The following is a 20,986-nucleotide window of genomic DNA, read 5'->3' on the forward strand; positions in this document are numbered from 1 at the left end:
CAATAGCATAGGCCATAATCATAAAGTCAAGCATAAGTTTTATAAACTGACATATTAGAAGTGTTACCATTAGCATATTGAATGCATTTTGCACAATGCCTGTACACAGTCACAGTTCTATCTACTGTCTTATTTCCGTTGTCATCGTAAGTAACATGAAATCCAAAATGTTCCCACACACCGGATTTGAATGGCACGGGTGCATCCGCCAACTCCGGGCAGCCTTCATTATCTCCCCCATTTGCCATTTCTGCAGCACTCCTTACTCAATTTTACTGTCTATATGTATGTTCACGCGAAACTGTCTGAGGCGAAACTGAGCACGGTGCTACATTGCGCATGCATCGAACCGTGCGACGCACACACGAACCAAACCGAGACAAGCTAACCGAACGGTTCGGGTGTTTTTTCATGTACCGTGCCACCCCTAATACACACCCACCCACCAGTCACAAGCACTACACTATCGAAATTTAGAAAAAAGTTATTACTGTTTTTCACAAAGTGCCACAAAAATGTTTGAAAACATACAGAACTCCCTATTGGAGGAAAGGGTAAAAGGAGTGGTTCCGACGGAGTAAAGAAAAGTTGCTTTTACTCAATTAACCTTCTGGTCCCAAGAAAGGCAGAACCACATCCCCTCAGTATGTGCGTCGCTCTCAGAGGTAAGAGGTTAGCACTGGCCGCAGTATCATGCATGCCAAGGTGTGTAAGAGGATTGATCTGAGACCTCCCAGACTGTTTATATATGCCACTACCGTAGTGTTGTCCGTTCTCACGAAAACATAGTGCACCTTTAGGAATGGGAGAAAATGCCTCAGCATCAGAAAAACTGACAGCATTGGCCAGATGTCAGTCCCATCTCCCACTTACTGATCTGCACTTGTGAGTGGTCCCCAACCAGACAATGTCATGGCCAATGTTATGATCAATGTATGTTCGCTTGTGCTTTATTCTGACTGAGCTGCCACCAACCAGTTGTTTATGTACATAGCGAGACGAATGCCTTACTCTCTGAGCGGATTAAGGGCCACTTCTTTACATTTGACAAACACTCTCGGGCTGAGAGACATTCTGAAAGGGAGAACCAAGTACTTGTATTCCACCCCACAGAAAATACATAAGGTTTGCATTTCAGGGGGTGGAATACAAGTACCTTGGTTCTCCTTTCGGTCTGTCTATGACAGAATTGTACAGGATTGGCCCTTACTCCACTCAGAGAGAAAGGCATTCGTCTCGTCATGTACATAAACAACTGGCTGGTGGCAGCTTAGTCATAATAGAGCATGAGAGAACATACATTGATGCTCATAGAGCATCTATAGTAACTGGGCTTAAAATTGAACACAGAAAATAGTGTTTTAATTCCCACACAATCGATAATGTATCTGGGTTTATCACTGGACACTTGTCAGAGGGGAGAGTGAAAAAATTCACTCAATGTCTGGCTATGTTTCAGAGGGAAAACGATGTTTCCTTTCACACATGCCTCAGGCTATTGAGACTGATGGCCTTGGCCTTAATAGTCGTTCCCCTTGGCAGACTATTTATGAGGGAGTTTTAGCAATGGGTTGCTTCACTAAGGCTAGACCCCTTATGGCACTCTCGGAGGAGAGTGAAGGTGACATCAGCAGTGGTGTTGGCACTGCGCCAGTGGAGACACTCATTGGGGTGCCCATGGAGGTTGTTCAGGCCAGAATGGTCATAACATTGGACACATAATTGTCCGGTTGGGGAGCACTCACGAGGGCAGATAAGTGCAGAAAGGGGGAGACGGGACCGACATCTGGCCAATCTCCACATAAATTATCGGGAAATGCTGTCAATTTTTCTGATGCTGATGCATATTCTCCCATTTCCATGTTCTTGTGAGAACAGACAACACAATGGTGGCATATATAAACCATCAGGGAGGTCTCAGATCAATCCTCTTACACACGTTGGCACGCATGATATGGTGGGCCAGTGCCAACCTCTTATCTCTGAAAGCGACTCACCAGTGAGTGGTGTAATTTGAGTGCAACTGGCTTGCTCGAAAGTGTTACTAGAACTATAAAAAATGCTAGAGCTTGTCCACTAGATCTTTGTATGAATGTAAACGCAGCATGTTTGAGAGATGGTGCACAGTTAAACAGGAAACTCCCTTATTGATGCTCTTACGGTGGCCCAATTGGAATCACTGGACAAAGCTGCACTTAAAGTGTTATCAGATAAAATATATGAGTGAAATTCAAGCACTTTCTGTGCATTCTGCATGTATGCAATTAATGCAGAGGGATGCGGGGGTTGTGTTGAAACCAAACCCTGCATTCATGCAAAAAGTCATTAATTGTTACTATTCTTCCTCTTTAGCTAAAAGCATTCTATTCCCCACTATTTGCTTTGCCAGATCATCAAAGCTTGAATTTATTATGCCCATTGTGCACTCTGCATATCTACGTTGACAGAATCAAAGGATTCAGAGAAAGTGATCAGCTATTTGTGTCTTGGTCTAGCCTGCATTCAGGAAGACCAATCACAAAACAGCAATTATCCCAGTAAGGGTCTTACTGCTCTGCCTGGTTTGCATGCGCACTTAACAAAGTGGATGACAACTTTGTGGGCTCTTTTTAAAGGGGTCACAATACAGGATATTTGCAAGGTGGTGAGTTCATCCTCACTGCACACCAAGATTTTTTAAAGTAGATGTTAAAGTGCAGACACTAGCACATGCTGCACTGAGTGTAGGATCTTGAGTTCTCACTCATCCAGCCCTGGATGCTTGTCATGATTTGGTTGAAACAGGCCATATCTTGCAATACCATAGTGGGAAATGTATGCTTGAAAGAGAACTACTGTATAGGTTAATTGCATAACCCCAAATCTCTGATAGCATTAAGTAAGATGTCTCACCAGATGTTTTCAACATCCGAGTTACACATGAAGAAGGAGCATCGTAAATCAGTTTAAAAGTGGTACTGTTACACTCACAAGGGTACATCTTTTAATTTAATATACATCATATTTTGGCACTATAACATATTTGATAACATACGATTTAACGTACATAAAGGATGTTACAACGATCAAGTTAGCAGGAACCGTATAAAGGATCACACAACTGAAAGGCACAAGTTAGTACTCTTTTGTTGCAGTTTTTTTTTAAATAGTAGTATTTATTTTTTTAGATACAATTGGCATTTACTACATGGGTATTAGACAATAGACACCGACAAAAGTGTTTGTATTATGTACATGTAGTGATGAGCCACTTTCGAAACCTTTGTTAATAAAGCTTTGAAACTCTTACGAATCTTTTGTCCTGAATCATTGATTGGGAGCGTGTATCAAATTGGGCAACTAAACGAGGCTTTGTTACGTCATTACTTTTACAGAATGTGTTACAATACAACAAGTGAGACCACAATGTTTTATTATGAATGGTAATGAAAATGGAGTCAATTTTGTTTGTGCTGATGTATGATCTAGGGGGACATGGTAGCTTAGTGGTTAGCACGTTCGCCTCACACATCCAGGGTTGGGGGTTTGATTCCCGCCTCCGCCTTGTATGTGTGTGGAGTTTGCATGTTCTCCCTGTACCTTGGGGGTTTCCTCCGGGTACTCCGGTTTCCTCCCCCGGTCCAAAGACATGGTAGGTTGATTGCCATCTCTGGAAAAATTGTCTGTAGTGTGTGAGTGAATGAGAGTGTGTGTGCCCTGCGATGGGTTGGCACTCCGTCCAGGCACAGGCTCCCCGTGACCCGAGGTAGTTCGGATAAGCGGTAGAAAATGAATGATCTATGATCTTTCAGGATGCATTGTAATCACCTGACGTGAAATTCCGCCAGATTTTACTATAAAACAAACAAACCAATACCAGATGCAGCACATCACATTAACTCTGGACTGCCACTTTAACTCTGGACTTGCACAGCACAGTATCACTTTATACACTTTATACACACCATGGACACTTACACATTTATGTATATTTATGTATATGTATATACATTATTTTTCACTTATATTTTCATATTTTATATAGGTTTTTTATATAGCTTATACTTTTTTTATTTATAATATTTTTTATTATGTTATTTATTATAACCTTTTGGTTATATTTTTTATCCCAATTGCATTCCTTATGTTTGAATACCGGACAGATGCAAAAAGCATTTCACTGAATGCCGTACTCTGTATTATGTGTATGTGACAAATAAAATTTGATTGATGTGATTTGTTTTCATCCAAGAGCTCTCTTCTCCATCTCACTGAGTCATAACATTACACCTTCACTTTGCATTTGTTTTATAGGCAGATTTGACACACACATGTGAGAGTAATTAAAAATTCAGTAATTGCATGTAAATTTCATATTATTTAATGATTTGCAAATTATATTGAAACATTACACTGTTGTGAAGATATTTGAAATTGTTTTGTAAAAGGTGTCAATATGTTTGGGCCTAGATCTCTTTGCCATTACACTATTTTTCCAGTAGGTGTCTCCAGCGTGTGGTGTTTCTAAAGCTTCGAAACTGAATCATTTTGCGATGCAATTGATTCAGTTGATTCGAGGCTTCGAAATGCTTCGTTTCTTCTATCACTATGTATATGAGGAAGTGTTTGAGAGTTAACATCAGGTAATCTATTAATTGGAGGTTCAAAAGTCAACAACTGTGCTGTGGAAGTGGCACTAAAACTGCACAGGACTTTACAGGGCAGGAAGTGTGTGACCTCTTGTGGTCATAGAGAGAACAAGAAGCTTCCTGGACAGGCTATAAACTAGCATTCCACTTGACATCAAATCAGTATTCGTTGTCACTAAAATGAAACATTTTCGAATAAAATTCACCGCTGTATATCAGCATCATATCATACGAGATGAAAAGGTAGTTTACACTCAACTGCCTTAACTGCCAGAGCTAATCGCTGTACCAAGTAGCTCCATATTTACATAAAGTTAAACCTCCACATGTAGGCACCAACGGTTGTCACTCAGAAAAAAATGGGGGGGGCTTATCATAAACTCAATCCACATAACTACAGACAACCTACAGAGGGTTTTTTTCTCCAGCACCCCAGGAATCTCTCAGTAATTAGTTTTTATTTCTTAAATGATGTCATACTTTTTTTTTTTTTTTTTTTTAACAATTTAGTTACATTTAATGTGGTGAAATAGCCAAAAACAAACAAAAAGGACAAATCCTGTTATCATTTAACATTCATTCTTTCATTAGGCTAAAACTAGAGGACGATCATGTCTTTCTCAACAAAGTTACAATTTTTTTCTTTTTTAAACAATGGCACATCATGATCATCAAATCTGTTTATCTGTATAAGAATGAGCGCATTAATATTAACCTTTGGATTTGCCTCCAAGACTTAATTAAAGTTAAAGCTGCCATTGTAGACAAAGAAACAAGACCTTCTAACCAGAATTCTGATCAGAATTGAGAATTTAACAGCACTTTGTTAGGACAATTTTCTTCAGTAGCAAACTCCAAGCTAATTTTCTCCAGTAGCAAGCCTAATATTTTTATTAAACATCCTACAAAAGCATAGTACTACAATGTACAATGCTAAAATTAGTGTTGACCAATACTAGGCAGAATATTATTTATTATATTATATTTATTAAATATTCTAATTATTCTAACTATTATTATTATTATTATTATTATTAACTATTATTATTATCATCATCAAAATCCACTATTATTTTCTTTCACTACACAAATGTTTGCTGTGAAATGCATAAAAGCGTGTATTAAACAATACTGTTTCATCCCCTTGTTAATAATAATCTGGTTTCATTACTGTTGCACCTCAGCCGAAGACATTTTGAATTAGATTTTGGCAATGTTAGTATGTGTTATGTTCTTTCATAAAGAAGTGTATCTTTTGAAGAAGCCATCTTCTAGTTCCTCTTCCTACAGTCCAAACAGTTAATTGGAAAGTCATACTGGTTCTAGTACAATGTCTTTTAAAAGGCACACACTGGCTTCATTGGTAATGACATATGTAACCATCCTTTAACATTAACACTGGGGTTTCATTTCCTGACAGATGTGAGGTATGCATTCCAGAACAAGGCGATTAGGTTGGCAAACAGCACCCGAAACTGTAAAGGAAAAAAAAAAGTCATCGCTATCTCGTTTGATAACTTTAACAAGACATGGCAAAATTTGTTAGGCAAATCTTGAACTCCCAAGGGTTTCTTTTAGCATAACTGTAGACTTTGGGAGCAGAATGCCAAATCTATCCCGTAGTATCCAACATAAACTTTACTAACCTGTCAATTATAATAGGAGATAGATATTCAGTTACTCCGATCATCTGTTTTTTGGTATCAGACTCACCTGCACAGGCACATAGTTGATGTTGATGAACTGAAATGGTGTCCAGACTTTCCAGTTCATCTTGAGAGCAGGCCAGTATCTTGCTTTCAGCTTATCCTGCAAGTCTGCGTTTGTCTTCCCCTATAGTGAACCAGTGGATTTCACATTTACAACAGCAAGACATGTCTGTAGTCTTGTACAGACATGAGGGTGCCACACAATATAACCATCAATCTCCAATCATACTCAAAAGTCAGTGTTTCATAGATCGGGGCAAAGTATGTCTACCTCCAAAATGTTCATCACTGCAAAGAAGAGGAAGAGAAAAGCGGGGGCAAAGACGAGTCGCTCCAGGAGGAGGCGCTTCAACGTGGAGTATGGAGCCGAGGCTGGAAACAGCAGCTCCAGAAGCTGGTAGAAGAAATGACTCAGTGGACCTGTGATGACAAGTCTGAAAAAAGCATTATATATAGAGACTGAACCAGTTTCTGTGGTTATTTATCAAAAATCAAAAGAACATCTAAAAACAAATTATAAAAAATTGCCCGACATAAGACTGAACAAGACTGATAGGAAATGGTTGCCTGATCATCATACCCATATACAGCAAAGCGGATGGGTCCATAAATGTCCACTTCTTTCCTAGACTGACCTTCTTTAAGTTTTTTCTTAGATTCTAGAGCTTGCGAAAGCAGGTTTCCCATTGAAGACAGAATGGCACTGAAAAACACAACACAGGAGCATTTTACACACGTCATGTTATCCCTGGATATTTTTCTGGTTTGGTGCAGCAAATCATTGTTGATAAAACATTAAACTAGTTCAAAATAAATCTGTTGATAGTGCTTGTATAAAGTTGCCATGTTGCCTTGTTGGTTTCCTGGTGATAAAGTTAAATAGTGTATAAAAGCAAACAAATCTAATAGCTAACATTAGAAAGATGGAAACAAAGCGGTTCAAACTGATTTGACCAAAGGCCTTAAGCCAGTGAATGTTGTCTAGATTAAAAGGCTATTCTTATTCACTAGGAGACAGTTTAAAAAAAAGAAAGAAAAAGAAATAGAGATAGCTGACTCAAGTTTATGATTATATTCCACCCCATCCACCTTGAAGGCTTTTCTCTTATACTGAATATTTAATTGGGTTCTTTTAAATCATAACACTTTCATCATGTTTTAGCTATAATCCATGCTGCATAGACTTTATATAATGATGAATCTGGAAAATGACTGCATTTCAGTTTCTCTGCAGCAAACTGATGAACACGAAAAGCATTGAATTAAAATTAGTCATTAAAAACATGAAGTGCGTTCGATCCTTAAAACAGCTTGCTAAATGTTTTTGTTTTATATTAAAGAGCAATGCAAATGCAGGCTTTCTTTTCAGTACGGAACGTTTTCCACATGACTCTAAAAAACTTCAATAACCTGTTTAATTATTTTTCAGTAACGAGGTTGCATCTGTTCTCTTCTACATATTACATAGAGATCGATTCAACAAATAAAAGCGCAAACAAAACCAGGAGCGCAAAGACCTTTTTTTTTTTAATGTTTCAGAATTCGAATCAGTTTGTTGATCTGTAGCAATGTTCATGCATTTTAGTGTATGAAAGTATACCTAACAGGGTTTGTATTAGAACTGTTGCTGATTTCAATAAATCATTATTAATTATTTATGATTTTTTTTATGATTTATAAAGTGGAGCTATATAAAGCATAACCAGGAAGTCCACTTCTTCTAATGATGTTACAGTAGTGAAGCTGTATACTTCTGTATTAAGGGACAGTATTATATTATTTGTAGTTGACTCATCACATGTTTAATCCAAGCTTCTTTGAATAGTTTTATTTTACATACTGTGTGAATGGAGAGGTTTTATATCTAAAGCACCCCAAACTCTTAAAGTTAGATAATATACATGCCAACTGACCTTGTAACAGATTTGGTGATGATCGGATATTTCTTTAACAAGTGTAAATACTGCTGTAGTAACCTGGTTAGTAAAGCCGGGTCTCGGATCGGTACACTTTGTGTAGGCATTGTAGTTATTGTTTTATAACTTTGAGTGTGGCACAATGTGATCTGACGCTCAGCTAATGAAGGCTACATGTGAGCACGATACAGAAGCAGGGTTGCCAAGTCTGTGCACCAAAACACATCTGCCAGTCTTTAAATCTAGCTAAAAAAATTGAAACTAAACAATTAAAAACTTGACAAACGACGCCATGAATGTTGTTGTACTGCGCATCCGTCCAGTCGAATGCTTAATCATGAAATAGCTTTTGTATGTCAGTACATTATATTTAATCTTTTATATTTGTTTAAAACTGTCCTTTATAGGTCATTTTTAAAATTAAAAAAAAAACATTAGAAAAACGACTTGGTATTGGCGTGAAGAGTTACTGTTATCACAGTAAAACTGATTGAGATTGTTTAATATTAACACAACAGTCCATCACATTCAATTAGGTTTTTACAATGCTCATATTAAAATAATATATTACTTTAGCTTAAAGTAGAGATCATTAATCATTTCCACAGTATAATTATATTAAAGATAACCGCGTTCAAGCGGTGAATTCAATAGAAAAAAATTATTTCAAGTTAATATAATTAATCTAACGCCAAATAAAACCTTCAATCGATATCTTACTAAACGTAGAGATAAACAGCGGAGCTGGCAACACTGGGAAAAGGACGACTCGTTGTGGGTGTGGCTAGCAAGCGGTTCCTGGTTATTACCTGCGTTCTGATTGGTCTATTTCATGTAGTGGCAGACTTGTGAATAGATAGATAGATAGATAGATAGATAGATAGATAGATAGATAGATAGATAGATAGATAGATAGATAGATAGATAGATAGATAGATAGATAGATAGATAGATAGATAGATAGATAAAGAAAGAAAGAAAGATTGAAAGAGATTTTGTAAAATAATGCTATTCTTTTTTTAAGCACATTAAAAACCTTTATAATACATATTTTTTTTAAATATGTAATTAATTTATTAATTTATTTTTAAATATTCAGTGTTACTTTGCGTTCAAGTCCTCCTGGGAAATTCGTATTTACGAGTTGGGAAGTCGTGTGACGTTGACGCCAGGTGTGTGCCATTCACTTGTGGGTTGAAATAAGATGGAGGTTTAACTTCTCTAAATTAACCCTAAAAACACAGTAAGGTATTTAAACCTTCCTTTTGGACAATGAAAAACCAAGAAAGTTTTTTAGTTGTGTTTTTTTATGATTTTAATCAATTTATGAATACGCTGTAAACTATAATTTATCAAACAATTTCTCTCTAATATATTTATGTGCTTCAATGTTACTCAAATAATCAAATACAGTAAACTAAATAAACCAAATCCAATATCTGAAAATAACTGAAATTAACTTTGTAACATATTTCCTGTGAACTACCAACTACCGACTTCAGGTCCATTGATTCCACCACGTTTTGTCAGATTGTTTATATATATATATATATATATATATATATATATATATATATATATATATATATATATATATATAGGGCTCTCAAGTTTTGAAGACAGGCATCTCCACACACCCTTATTATATATATGACACAAGGCTGCCAACTTTCTGCCAACTTTTGAGATTTTGGGGGCGGGGCTTTGGTTATGGGGAGGGGCGTGGCTTGGTGTGGAAAAATTTTTACATTAGCAGAAGTGCAATAAGTATATATTGATTGTCAAAGTATTTGGTATTTGTACAAAATTTCTTGGGAGATTTTCATTACATTTAATTTTCACAAACATTTTACAGAAATAGGATTAACATGTGATTAACATGTTCACAGATTAACATGTGCTTATTGTAAGTGCTGGTGGCTGATTTTGCAGCCTTAATCATTGATTTGGATGCAGCTCCCACTCGATCCCTAACACTTTAGATAACATCCTATAACAGAAAATTCTAATTTATCCATACTGACACCACAAAGGTCAAATATCTGGACATGATTGATGAGTTGTGATTGATATAAATAAAATCATTTTAATATGGGATGTCGTTGACTTGACATTCTGTTCTTAGAAAACAATAATTAACATTAACTACTAGGCATGTCTAGATATTTGTCATCTGGAAATGCTTATGTACTGTTTTTTATGATAAAGTTATGTAAAATAACTGCTCAGTGCTGCAAAACAAACAACTCTGCTAATGCTAACTTAACCCTTGTGCAGACCTGGGGTCTATTTGACTCATCTGGAAAGTTTAATGTGTCATAACTTGGGTTTCCTTCCACATATTTGCCTGAAATTTACCAGGATTGTTCCAAATTATGATCTTCGCAAGTAAAATTAATTTTGTCTATTTTCGTTGAACTATGTGTTCGTAAAATAAATACTTTCCTCCTCAAGTCCTCCCGAGTCATTTTGACTCGGCCACATTTAGTGGGGCAATAGGTCACACTTTTGCCCTTTTCAGCACAATGAACATACATACAGACACAAAAATGCACACATAAAATGTCCACTAACACACGCACCCAAAACACACACTCACACACCACACACACACACACACACACACACACACACACACACACACACACACAGACAAACACACAAATTGGGCATTGCATTTCATTCGGCCTCCAGGAAAAAAAGCTACACATTTGTAAATATTTCACAATTTTGATATGCCTTTGCCTAGCAGAGGGCAGAATATGATCTACTGAAATGATGCTGCACACACACACACACACACACACACACACACACACACACACACACACACACACACACACACACACACAAGCATTGGGCATTGCAATTCATTAGGCCTCCAGAAAAAACAAAAGCTACTTATTTATAAATATTTCACACTTGTTATATGCATTTGTCCAGCGGGGGGCAAAATCTGATCTACCAACAAGCTTTACACACAAACACACACACACACACACACACACACACACACACACACACACACACACACACACACACACACACACACACAAGCATTGGACATTGCAATTCATTGGGCCTCCAAAAAAACAAAAACAATCATTTGAAAAATATTTCACACTTGTTATGCATTTGTCCAGCTGGAGACAATATCTTCTCTTCTCTTCTTCTTCTACCAACAAGCTTTACACGCACACACAAACAGGGCAGTCATGGCCTAATGGTTAGAGAGTCTGATTCATAACCCAAAGGTTGTGGGTTCGAGTCTTGGGCCGGCCACGACTGAGGTGCCCTTGAGCAAGGCACCGAACCCCCCAACTGCTCCCCAGGCGCCGCAGCATAAAAATGGCTGCCCACTGCTCCGGGTGTGTGTGTGTGTGTGTGTGTGTGTGTGTGTGTGTGTGTGTGTGTGTTCACTGCTGTATGTGCACTTTGGATGGGTTAAATGCAGAGAACAAATTCTGAGTATGGGTCACCATACTTAGCCGTATGTCACGTCACTTTTCATTTTCACACACATGCACACACACACACACACACATACACACAGACATGTTGTGTTTTCATAATCAAATCATATTTGTTTATTCTCTCTTATTTATGAATTTAGTTGCATCAGTCAGCTTTGACCTGGGGGTGTTTATAATATTTAATAATTTCTGCTTATTTTACTCAAAAACATGGCATAATTTCATGAGGTTTATGGTTTATAAATTAAATATATATAAAAAGCATAATATATGTAAAGGAAGTTTTATTCACAAGAAATTATGCCATGTTTTTGAGTGGTTGGTTGGTGTGTGTGTGTGTGTGTGTGTGTGTGTGTGTGTGTGTGTGTGAAGCCCATTTTTGGGTGATCATATGGCATCTGGTAGGCAAAATAGACATTACAAGTTTAAAATGTTCACAAATATAATTTTTTGATTTATAAGCATTCAAGTCAATTTGACCTGGAAAAAAAACAGGTTTTATTATTTACTGACATTAAAAATGGTCAAAATGGTTTCAAAGCAATCTCCTGGCTTTGAAATATACCAGCCTGTAATTGTGCATTATCTTTTGTGCCTCTATAGTATTTTTTTTACTAAAAAATGAGGCATTTTTGTATATTAATGAGGTTTATTATACCAAATATTACAAACATTTTTGCAAAATATATGTTAATATGTTGGAAACAAGCTCGACAAAAAAGGTGAAAAAAAAAGGCTATCATATATATTTCATTTTTTTATAAGCAGTCAAAACAGACAAGGTCAAGTTGACTCGGCATTCCTAATTTGTATAGGAATTCAGACGAGGTCTGCAAGAGGGTTAATTCTATATAAACTAAATAACAGCATAGACCTATTGGTTACTAGCCTAAACTGGACGAAGACACGGAGCGCCCTGTAACTCACTGACCTGCCTGCGTTCACAATTCACACGGTGCAGATGGGAGGGAGAACGGCTGACTACACAGTTTATGGGAATAAATTATGTATTTCCCTCACAATTGTCACAAAAATCTCACTACACTGTCTGTATGGTCTCTCTACACGTTGCTTTGCGAGATCATGCGGTGCGATTTTTTTCCCTCACTGCTGAGTCTGCGTGAGAATATGAGGTGTGGCATGAGATTTGGGTCAATTGCGTGAGTCTTAAGCTGAATGCGTGAGAGTTGGCAGCCTTGTATATAAATGTAATGCATAATAATGCCATTTTGACCATTAGAAGTTAGGATATAAGAAGATTTTGGCCAATAACATTTCAAATGTCCTGCACAATCAATATGAAAGAGCCATTTGAGATGAGAGTCAACTCTGACTTACTAAAAAGAACCAGGACTTGTGTAAGTTTAATAACACAAACTGAGCATGTGATGATAACCACACCCCATAGACTGACCTATAACAACCCAGAGAGCCTTTACAGTTGCAGAAATTTATTGAATATCTTTTACAATTGAGAAAAACAGTTTAAAAAACTTTAACCATTACAATCATATAATATGAGAAGGTCAAAATACCATCTTCCGTGCAAATTCTTTAGCATACAATTAGCATATGTTTTTTGGAACAATACTACGTGTGTGTGTGTGAGCTTGGCATTGAGCCTTTTCTACATAAACCGAAACAGTGGACAGATCAGTTACAGAAAACATGCCTTTGGTGTTTTTGTTTTTTTTTAAACAGTCGACACTTGTAAAGCTCTAAAAAGCTTAAATATTAGATACAATTCAGCAACCATTGCTTCCTCTTGTCTAATCAAAGGTGCATCTGGACTGGAAGACCACCAAGAGTTTAGCTACATGGGGCATGATTAACAGACTGCAGCTGAATCACAGCAACAAAGAGTAACTGCAGATCGTTAAGATGTGGCTGAATAAATAACAGGCCATAAAAAATGACATTTGAGATGATGTGTGTACACACACACAAATTCATTAGCAGCTAATAATCGTAGTTTCACAATCATTTCCAAGCAGAACCCATTAAGAATTATACAAATATTAACCCGTCCAAACCCAGGAGTACAGTGCTTTTTTTCAATGAGTGTGTAATGAAAAGTTTAAAAACATTTCTCCTGCATGTACTTGTATCGATATACAACACCTTCATCACACCCAGATTGGCAGATGAGACTTACACATGAGGCAGAACCCATGAAATGGGACCCAACATAAACAAACAATACATTAAAAAATGTGGGGTTTTCCCCCCCACTTAAGTTTTTTTTTCTTTCTCCTTTTAGCCAAAAGGGTTAAGTAGAAATGCTTTAGCTTTAGGAAGCTAGAACCCTTAAACCAAAGAACACTGCAGTGGAAATGCCACAATCCTGTATCCTGTTAAATGTTCGGGGAACAGAATTGGTCTTTGGGGTACTTTTTTTTTTTTTTCCCTTTGGGGGGCGGCGGGGGGGGGGGTGTTCCCAAGGAAATTGGTTTAATTCACGGAGGCATTCTTCAGCTTAAATCCCGTTTTCATCCAATCCAATCATTGCAACGCAACAGCAAAAATAATCTTTCAAATACAGGTTGAGATCTTCAGTTAATGTTCAACATTAGAACAGAGGGAAAATGTGATCTCAGTGTCTTTGGCATTGTTGGGCTGGTTGGAGCATTTCAGAAACTGGATTTTTCACTCTTAACAATCTTTAAACTGATTTGAGTTGACAGGACTGCTAAGAAATAATAATCACTCATTACAACCATAATTATTACAATTACACTTCAAACTCTTGAAGTGTATCTGTGCTATTGGCTGTTTGGATAACTGCATGACTAAGCAGGTGTACTGACTGCTTCACCTAGAGCAACCCTCCAATATCTGAAGAACCTTATTTTTGTACTCAATAAGCAGGAGTGTGAAGATCATCATGACCTCACCGTGTGCTCTGTTAGTACCCGGAGCATTTTGTAAACTCTGCTTTATCCAGCCCACACTCTCAGAGTTTCAGGTAGAGCTCTGTTGTATGGATCAGCTATATGCTTGCTCTAATATTAACACTCAGTTCTCTGTAGACCTGCAGCCCAGATCTTCTGTCCTGGTTCACTTGTGCACTCGCTCATAGAACAGAAGGTACGCGCTGGAGGAGAGGACTTCCTGCAGGCTGGCCTTGCGCACTGACTCGTCTGAAAGCCACAGCCACTGTGGGCTGCTGAACGATGCCGGACTCCGCCGGTACGTGACGAAGTGACCGGAGTGTGTATCGCCGTGATGCACAAGCACCGCCATCAGCCGGTACAGGTACTCTGAAGAGCTGGAAGAATGTTACAACAGAAACTGAGTGAACATTGAAAAACATTTTTATGTTAATTATACATATATGATACTGATAACCAATGTATTAAATCATGATATAATTCTTAGTGTTTTTTTGTAACAAGCAGTTGGTTTCATGACAATGAGCTTTATACAACACATTTAAAATCAAGTCTATCAACCAAGACTTAAGTCATAATGCTAATGTAGCTAACTGCTAATGGGTGCTTGTAACTACCAGTTTCACAAGCCTGAGTATAATTTGTTAATTTGTACCTAAACCTGGTGTAATAGCTGAATAAGCTTGTGCATCAGCTGTGAACTGTTATCAACTGATTCAAACGTTAGACCGCACCTCCTACCCATATGTGATGAAAGATATTTTGAAGTGTTTATCTCTACCTCCCTTTATAGTTACAATGAGTGCCTAAGATCTCAGCAACATTATATACATTGTATACTATAATGGAAGCATGGAGTGATATTAGCACTCTGCATACAAATAATTGACCCCAACATCACACAAACAAACAAAATGAGTTGTGTGACGGACTGTTACCTGAAGTCGTGTGCGAAGTTGAGCGATGCAGGACAGAGAAACACAGAGGAGATGCTGCCGTTTGATAGAGGATTGTTGTTGTTATGGTGCTCTGGGTCTGAAAGGGGAAAAAAATCAGTGAAATAAAAAGACAAGGGTTATCACTGGACTTAAAAAAAAAAAATTCACAGACTTTCCGTATGAACACAGTAATTCCTGAACTAAACTGCTGTGTATAGGAGAAGCAATTTTTTCTCTTACCGACTCCATTGGCAACGGTTTGATTGTTTGGTTGCTCTGTTGTGGTTGTTTTGGCCATGCTGTGCACCTGTAGTGTTTGTGCAGCGCTGATGTGCTTATAGCGGTCCATGCTAAGGTACTCTGAGAACTGAACGTGTTCTTGTCGCTTAATGGGAGCTCCCTCTGGAGACCAGGTGAGTCTTTGCAGGTGAATACACAAACACTGGGGGAGCTGGACACACATGAAGAAAATCAAAACACTAAGCAAGTAAACTGTATTTTATTGTCTCTAGCCAAGTTTTTTTTACCCTCACATTGCAGTTAACTGCAAAAGAGGAAAAATGTGCTTAGCCTGTATTTTCTATCCCCTAATTTCTTCCTGGCTTAAAGGAAAGTATTTGCTTTTGTGTGTTATGAATGTGAAGAGCCACACCCACTTTCCCAAGCTTAAGCTGCTTTACGAAGGTCGTCCTTTGGCTCTCCAGGACCTGACTGTCCTCAGACTCTGCTTGTTTCTAAACACACATAAAGAACCTTTTAGTATTTGCCAATCAGTATGGAGCATTCATCAGCGCTCTAGTATAACATACTAAACATTAATAGCCTACCTTTGTGCAGTTCTCACACTCCACCTCTTTAATTGTCTCTGAGGAGATGAAATGCTGAAGACAGTGATCCAGGGTAACCAGCCGACCCTGAATTACAAACAATCTTTAAAAAAAAAAAAGGCCCTGTTGAACAGACTCTCGCTACACTCTACTCAATCTGTTTCCATCGGCCTTTAATAATACTTTAACTTCTACCTTATGCAAGAATCCAATATGTGGCTTGCTTACCCACTGAACAGCAGGAATGGACAGTGAGAGGCTGTCGAATGAATCGTAACGCACTGGACTCTGCAATCAGGGATGAATGTGTGACTAGTAAACAGGTCAGTACACAAGCATTACATGCATATTTAAGACTAACTAATTTTTACTGCAGAAATATTATCCATTCACATAACTATTTATATAAACTGTAGTCTGTATTTGATTTATAATTGTATTGTATTGTGCTGTGCTACTGGACCACATAATACTGAATTTTATACTGTACAATCCTCTATGCATATATTATATTGTACTGTACTATACTATATAGACCTTTCCATACTGTATTGTACCAATTTGTCCAGACTGTACTGCCTTGTATTGTACTGTATCCTGCCATACTACACCATAACATATCCTACTGTATTGTTTTATACTGTATTGTGAATACCTGTCGCTCGCAGCGTTTGCATGCCATGTAGCTAGTCAGGCGTCCGTGGAATGGGTGCTGTGTCCTCCACCGGTTGGGAATTGGATGCAGAGGCCCTAAAAATCAGAGAAAGTCATTAATGTTTCCCATTAAACCAAACACTGAGGTAGAGGTTTGGCCTGTGTCCTGCTAAATATTAATCAGGACTTATAGTAACATTTAAAATTTCAGCAGATGCTCAAGCTTTACCTCGACTCCAACAGCTAACAGGGCTTTTGCTTGTTTCTGCTGATTTCTGAAACATTAACAGTGCAAAACATTAGCATTAAATCTCCTATAGAAGCACTATGTAGATTATTTGGTATATTGCTTGTATTAATCATAAAGAGTATCTCACCTCCAGTGTCTCCATGTCAAACAGGTGAGTGACTCTGGGCTGTCGCTCGCGCTCCTCCTCCAGAGACGACGTGAGGACATGGAAAAGCTCGTGAGCATCCTGAGAACGGAAATTTCAGGAACTTACAGCTGGGGCTTAGTCCAGATCAATATAAATGTGAAAATATCAAACTTTGAATTGTGAATTAAAATTTTGCAAAGCAGATTGCCAGGTAGTGCTTCACAACTCACCTGTTCCTCAAAGGAGCTGATGTGCCATCTGTACAGACGAAGAGCTTCTAACAGACATCCTGCATCCAAAACATCGTCCTCTGCGGGATTAGGACTGGACAGAGCTGCAAGGGGAAGTGAGGAAACAGAAAAAAAGATAGATTTTTAATAACACGATAAATTAAATGCGACAATCTAAAATGAATGATAAAGATATCCTGAGAGAGAGAGAGAGAGAAAGAGAGAGAGAGAGAGAGATATTCACACACTAAGGTAGGGTAGGCAGGGAGCATGAAATAAAAGGAGAATGAGAACAAGTAGAAAAAAAAAACAGCAAGTAGAAGACAAATAAGAGAGAATATAGTCACACAAAATCAGATAGAGGTTACCTGTAAGCAGCTTCAAGAGTGTTTTGGAAATCCGTGTATCTAGTGATGTACCCGTCTGCACATCTGTCTGCGTGTCTGTGCTGGAGTGATGGGAGAGGTTGTGGGTGGTAAAGTCCTGGAGCCAGCTGATTAGAGAAGGACATGTGGCCAGACCCTGCAGCAGTGCATTCAGGAAGCATGTATTTCCCAGGTTCACCAAACCCGGGACCATGCCTACACACACAGTGTAAAATTTTAAAAGTTATGATATAAATGATGACTTAAGTGTAGATGTGAAACCACTAAAATATGTCTGCTGTAAACTGTAGCCACATAAGCCTGGAACACTGAGACCTTATAGTTATGTTAGACAGTAAATAAACAGAGAATAAATAATGCGTATGTGTTACATGTCATATATCAGGCGCTTGCTTATTTGCAGTCTGTGTTCAGGAGCTTTAGCTATACCTAGACAGGTGCTAGAACACCAGGGGTGTGTACTTTACCTCTCCTCCTCTTCTTCCTGTCTGTGCTCGGACCCCACAGCACGTACACCCCCACTGCCATAGCAGCTGCAATGCCTCCAATCACACCCCAGTTCTTCATCATCCTAGTCCTGAAAGAAAACAGTGTCATTACAAATCATTGGTCTACATTGGAATGTAAAACACTGATCTTAAATCGCTCTCCACTCACTTTATTTTATATAACTACACTAAGTCTTACATAATTTCTACACTTTATACAGCGCACATTACGTCACATGAGCGTGTGAATTAATATTTAGAAACGTCTAATAGAGGGATATTTGGAACTATATAGTGCATTTAGTGTGGAATCTTATAGTGCATTATATAAACCCTTAAGGAGATATATGGGACACAACCTAGTGACCAGAATGTGGTGTTTTTAAAAGCAAAACAAATTACAGTCAAAAGATTCCCAAGCTATAAGTGCAAAAAAAAAATTATTAACACAATTAGAAAGTCAGTTAATAGCAGGCAGCTCTTAAATAAACGGCTTAAAAAAAGAAATCCAAAAAAAAAAAAAAAACAATAACGTCTTTTGTTGTGAGCAAGTCAGCTGTGTTAGCGAAACTGGCTAATCTAAGTGCACAAAATAGCATGCGCAGTTTCAAGGAACCTTTCGCGTTTTAACTCTCCAAACAAATATCCATTGAGGCAGCCGTTAATCCGCAGAAAAGTACACTGCTTGTCACTTTTCCACTTCTACATACTTGGCAGACGACCGTGTGCGTAAAAACTCTCGGAGCAACTCGTCTGTGGCCTTCTGTCCGTAACAAGACATCGTCTATTAAGCGGAACCAAAAAGCTCCAGCTTTTGTTTCTGTTCAGGAAAACCCACGGACGGCACTGGCTATGACATAAAGGGCGCTATAGAGGGCGTGGAAGCCCTTCTTACACACCCTATATACCGGTAGTGTGGCTAGATAGGCTAAAAAAGCGCTATTTGGGATAAAATATAATAATAATTTCAACAAATTTTAAAAATATTTATTTTTAAATATATACAAAATATACAAAAATTATTAATTTGTTTACTATTATTAAAACTATTTATTAATGTAAATATATATATTCCTGTCTATCTATAGTGACGTTAAAACTTGACAGAAAGCTTTACTGGCCAAAAAAAATTACTTTTCCCCCCCCAAAAAAAAAATTCACTGGTTTTGGCCCAGGCATAAAAGAACCAGTTAACACAATTTCTGTAATTATATCATCAAAACATCTGAAAGTGTCATGAAATACTAGTCAGGTGTAATCACTAATATACTGATTGGATTTTAAGAGCAACTTAAATACTATAAAAGAAGATATGCTTTCAATCATTGTGTTTTTGTTAGCAATGGTTACCTCCAAAGGAAGGCGTGCAGCTATTATTGCTTTGTATCAAAATGGCCTCACATGCAGGGAAATTGCTAAAAAGAATTTTGTGCCTGAAAAACCATTTACCAGATCATCAAAAACTTCAAGAAGAGAGGTTAGACTGTAGTGAAGAAGTTGTCAGGATGTCCTAAATCATGGGGAAGTCGTGGCCTAATGGTTACAGAGTCTGACTTTGAGCAAGACACAAAACCCCCCAACTGCTCTGTGGGCGCCGCAGCAAAAATGGTTGCCCACTGCTTCGTGTGTGTGTGTGTGTGTGTTTTCAGTGCTGTGTGTGTGCACTTTGGATGGGTCAAATGCAGAGAACAAATTCTGAGTATGGGTCACCATACTTAGCTGTATATCACGTCACTTTTAACTTTAAATTGACCATCAAGCACAGGATCATCTCCTTTATAGGAGACAGCTACAGAATCATGTCAGCACCAGTGCAGAGCTTGCTCGGGAATGGCAGCAGGTGGGTGTGAATGCATCTGCATGCACATTGAGACGAAGACTTTTGGACAATGGACTGTTGTCAAGAAGGGCAGCAAATAAGCCACTTCTCTCCCAGAAAAACATCAAGGACAGGCTAAAAATTCTACAGAAAATTCTAGGATTGGACATCAGAAGACAGGTGCAAAGGTATTTTCTCTGATGAAGCTCCCTTCCGACTGTTTGGGACATCTGGATTGGGACATCTCGATTGTCCAGAGAAGAAAAGGTGAATGCTACCATGAGTCCTGTGTCATGTCAAAGGTAAAGCATCCTGAGTCCATCCATGTGTTACACTGTGGAGCTTCTGTCACTAAAACAAATTCCTCGTATGTGAAAACATGCCTGTCAATAAAGCTCTTTCTGATTCTGATTCTGGGGTTGCTTTTCAACCTAGGGAGTGGGATCACTCACAATTCTGCTGTGAATAAAAAATAAAAAACATCCTGCAAGAGCAACTTCTCCCAATGATCCAGGAGCAAGTGATGATCTGTGCATCTGTGCACTGTGTATGACTGGGCACTATTTCACAAGGCAAGAGTGATAATGGAGTGGCTCAAAGACTGTTACATTGAAATTTTATATCCATGGCCAGGTAACTCCACGGATCTT

At 38.1% G+C, this 20,986-nt stretch overlaps 2 protein-coding genes across 3 annotated transcripts; both read right to left on the bottom strand.

Annotated features, from left to right (window-relative positions):
• Positions 1-4,344: 4,344 nt before the first annotated feature.
• On the bottom strand, positions 4,345-8,816 carry pxmp2 (peroxisomal membrane protein 2). The gene is made up of 5 exons (XM_027139554.2): positions 8,251-8,816; positions 6,918-7,040; positions 6,609-6,771; positions 6,342-6,461; positions 4,345-6,103 (listed from the first exon to the last, which is right to left on the bottom strand). The coding sequence occupies exons 1-5, from the start codon at positions 8,358-8,360 to the stop codon at positions 6,035-6,037; spliced, it is 585 nt and encodes a 194-aa protein (XP_026995355.1). The 5' UTR covers positions 8,361-8,816; the 3' UTR covers positions 4,345-6,034.
• Positions 8,817-13,160: 4,344 nt separating this feature from the next.
• On the bottom strand, positions 13,161-19,385 carry LOC113639843 (ubiquitin carboxyl-terminal hydrolase 30). 2 transcript variants are annotated; one of them, XM_027142027.2, is made up of 13 exons: positions 19,228-19,385; positions 18,497-18,606; positions 18,012-18,224; positions 17,644-17,747; positions 17,414-17,512; positions 17,266-17,311; positions 17,038-17,132; positions 16,611-16,670; positions 16,383-16,469; positions 16,212-16,289; positions 15,796-16,006; positions 15,556-15,652; positions 13,161-14,994 (listed from the first exon to the last, which is right to left on the bottom strand). In XM_027142027.2, exons 1-13 carry the CDS (start codon positions 19,296-19,298, stop codon positions 14,784-14,786), a joined length of 1,482 nt encoding a protein of 493 aa, XP_026997828.1. In that variant the 5' UTR covers positions 19,299-19,385; the 3' UTR covers positions 13,161-14,783. The 2 variants fall into 2 exon arrangements, with proteins under 2 accessions (XP_026997828.1, XP_047674916.1); XM_047818960.1 differs by having other exon boundaries at positions 19,134-19,271.
• Between the last annotated feature and the right edge of the window lie 1,601 nt (positions 19,386-20,986).

This window comes from Tachysurus fulvidraco, chromosome 9 (genome assembly GCF_022655615.1).
Source record: "Tachysurus fulvidraco isolate hzauxx_2018 chromosome 9, HZAU_PFXX_2.0, whole genome shotgun sequence".
NCBI lineage: Eukaryota > Metazoa > Chordata > Actinopteri > Siluriformes > Bagridae > Tachysurus > Tachysurus fulvidraco.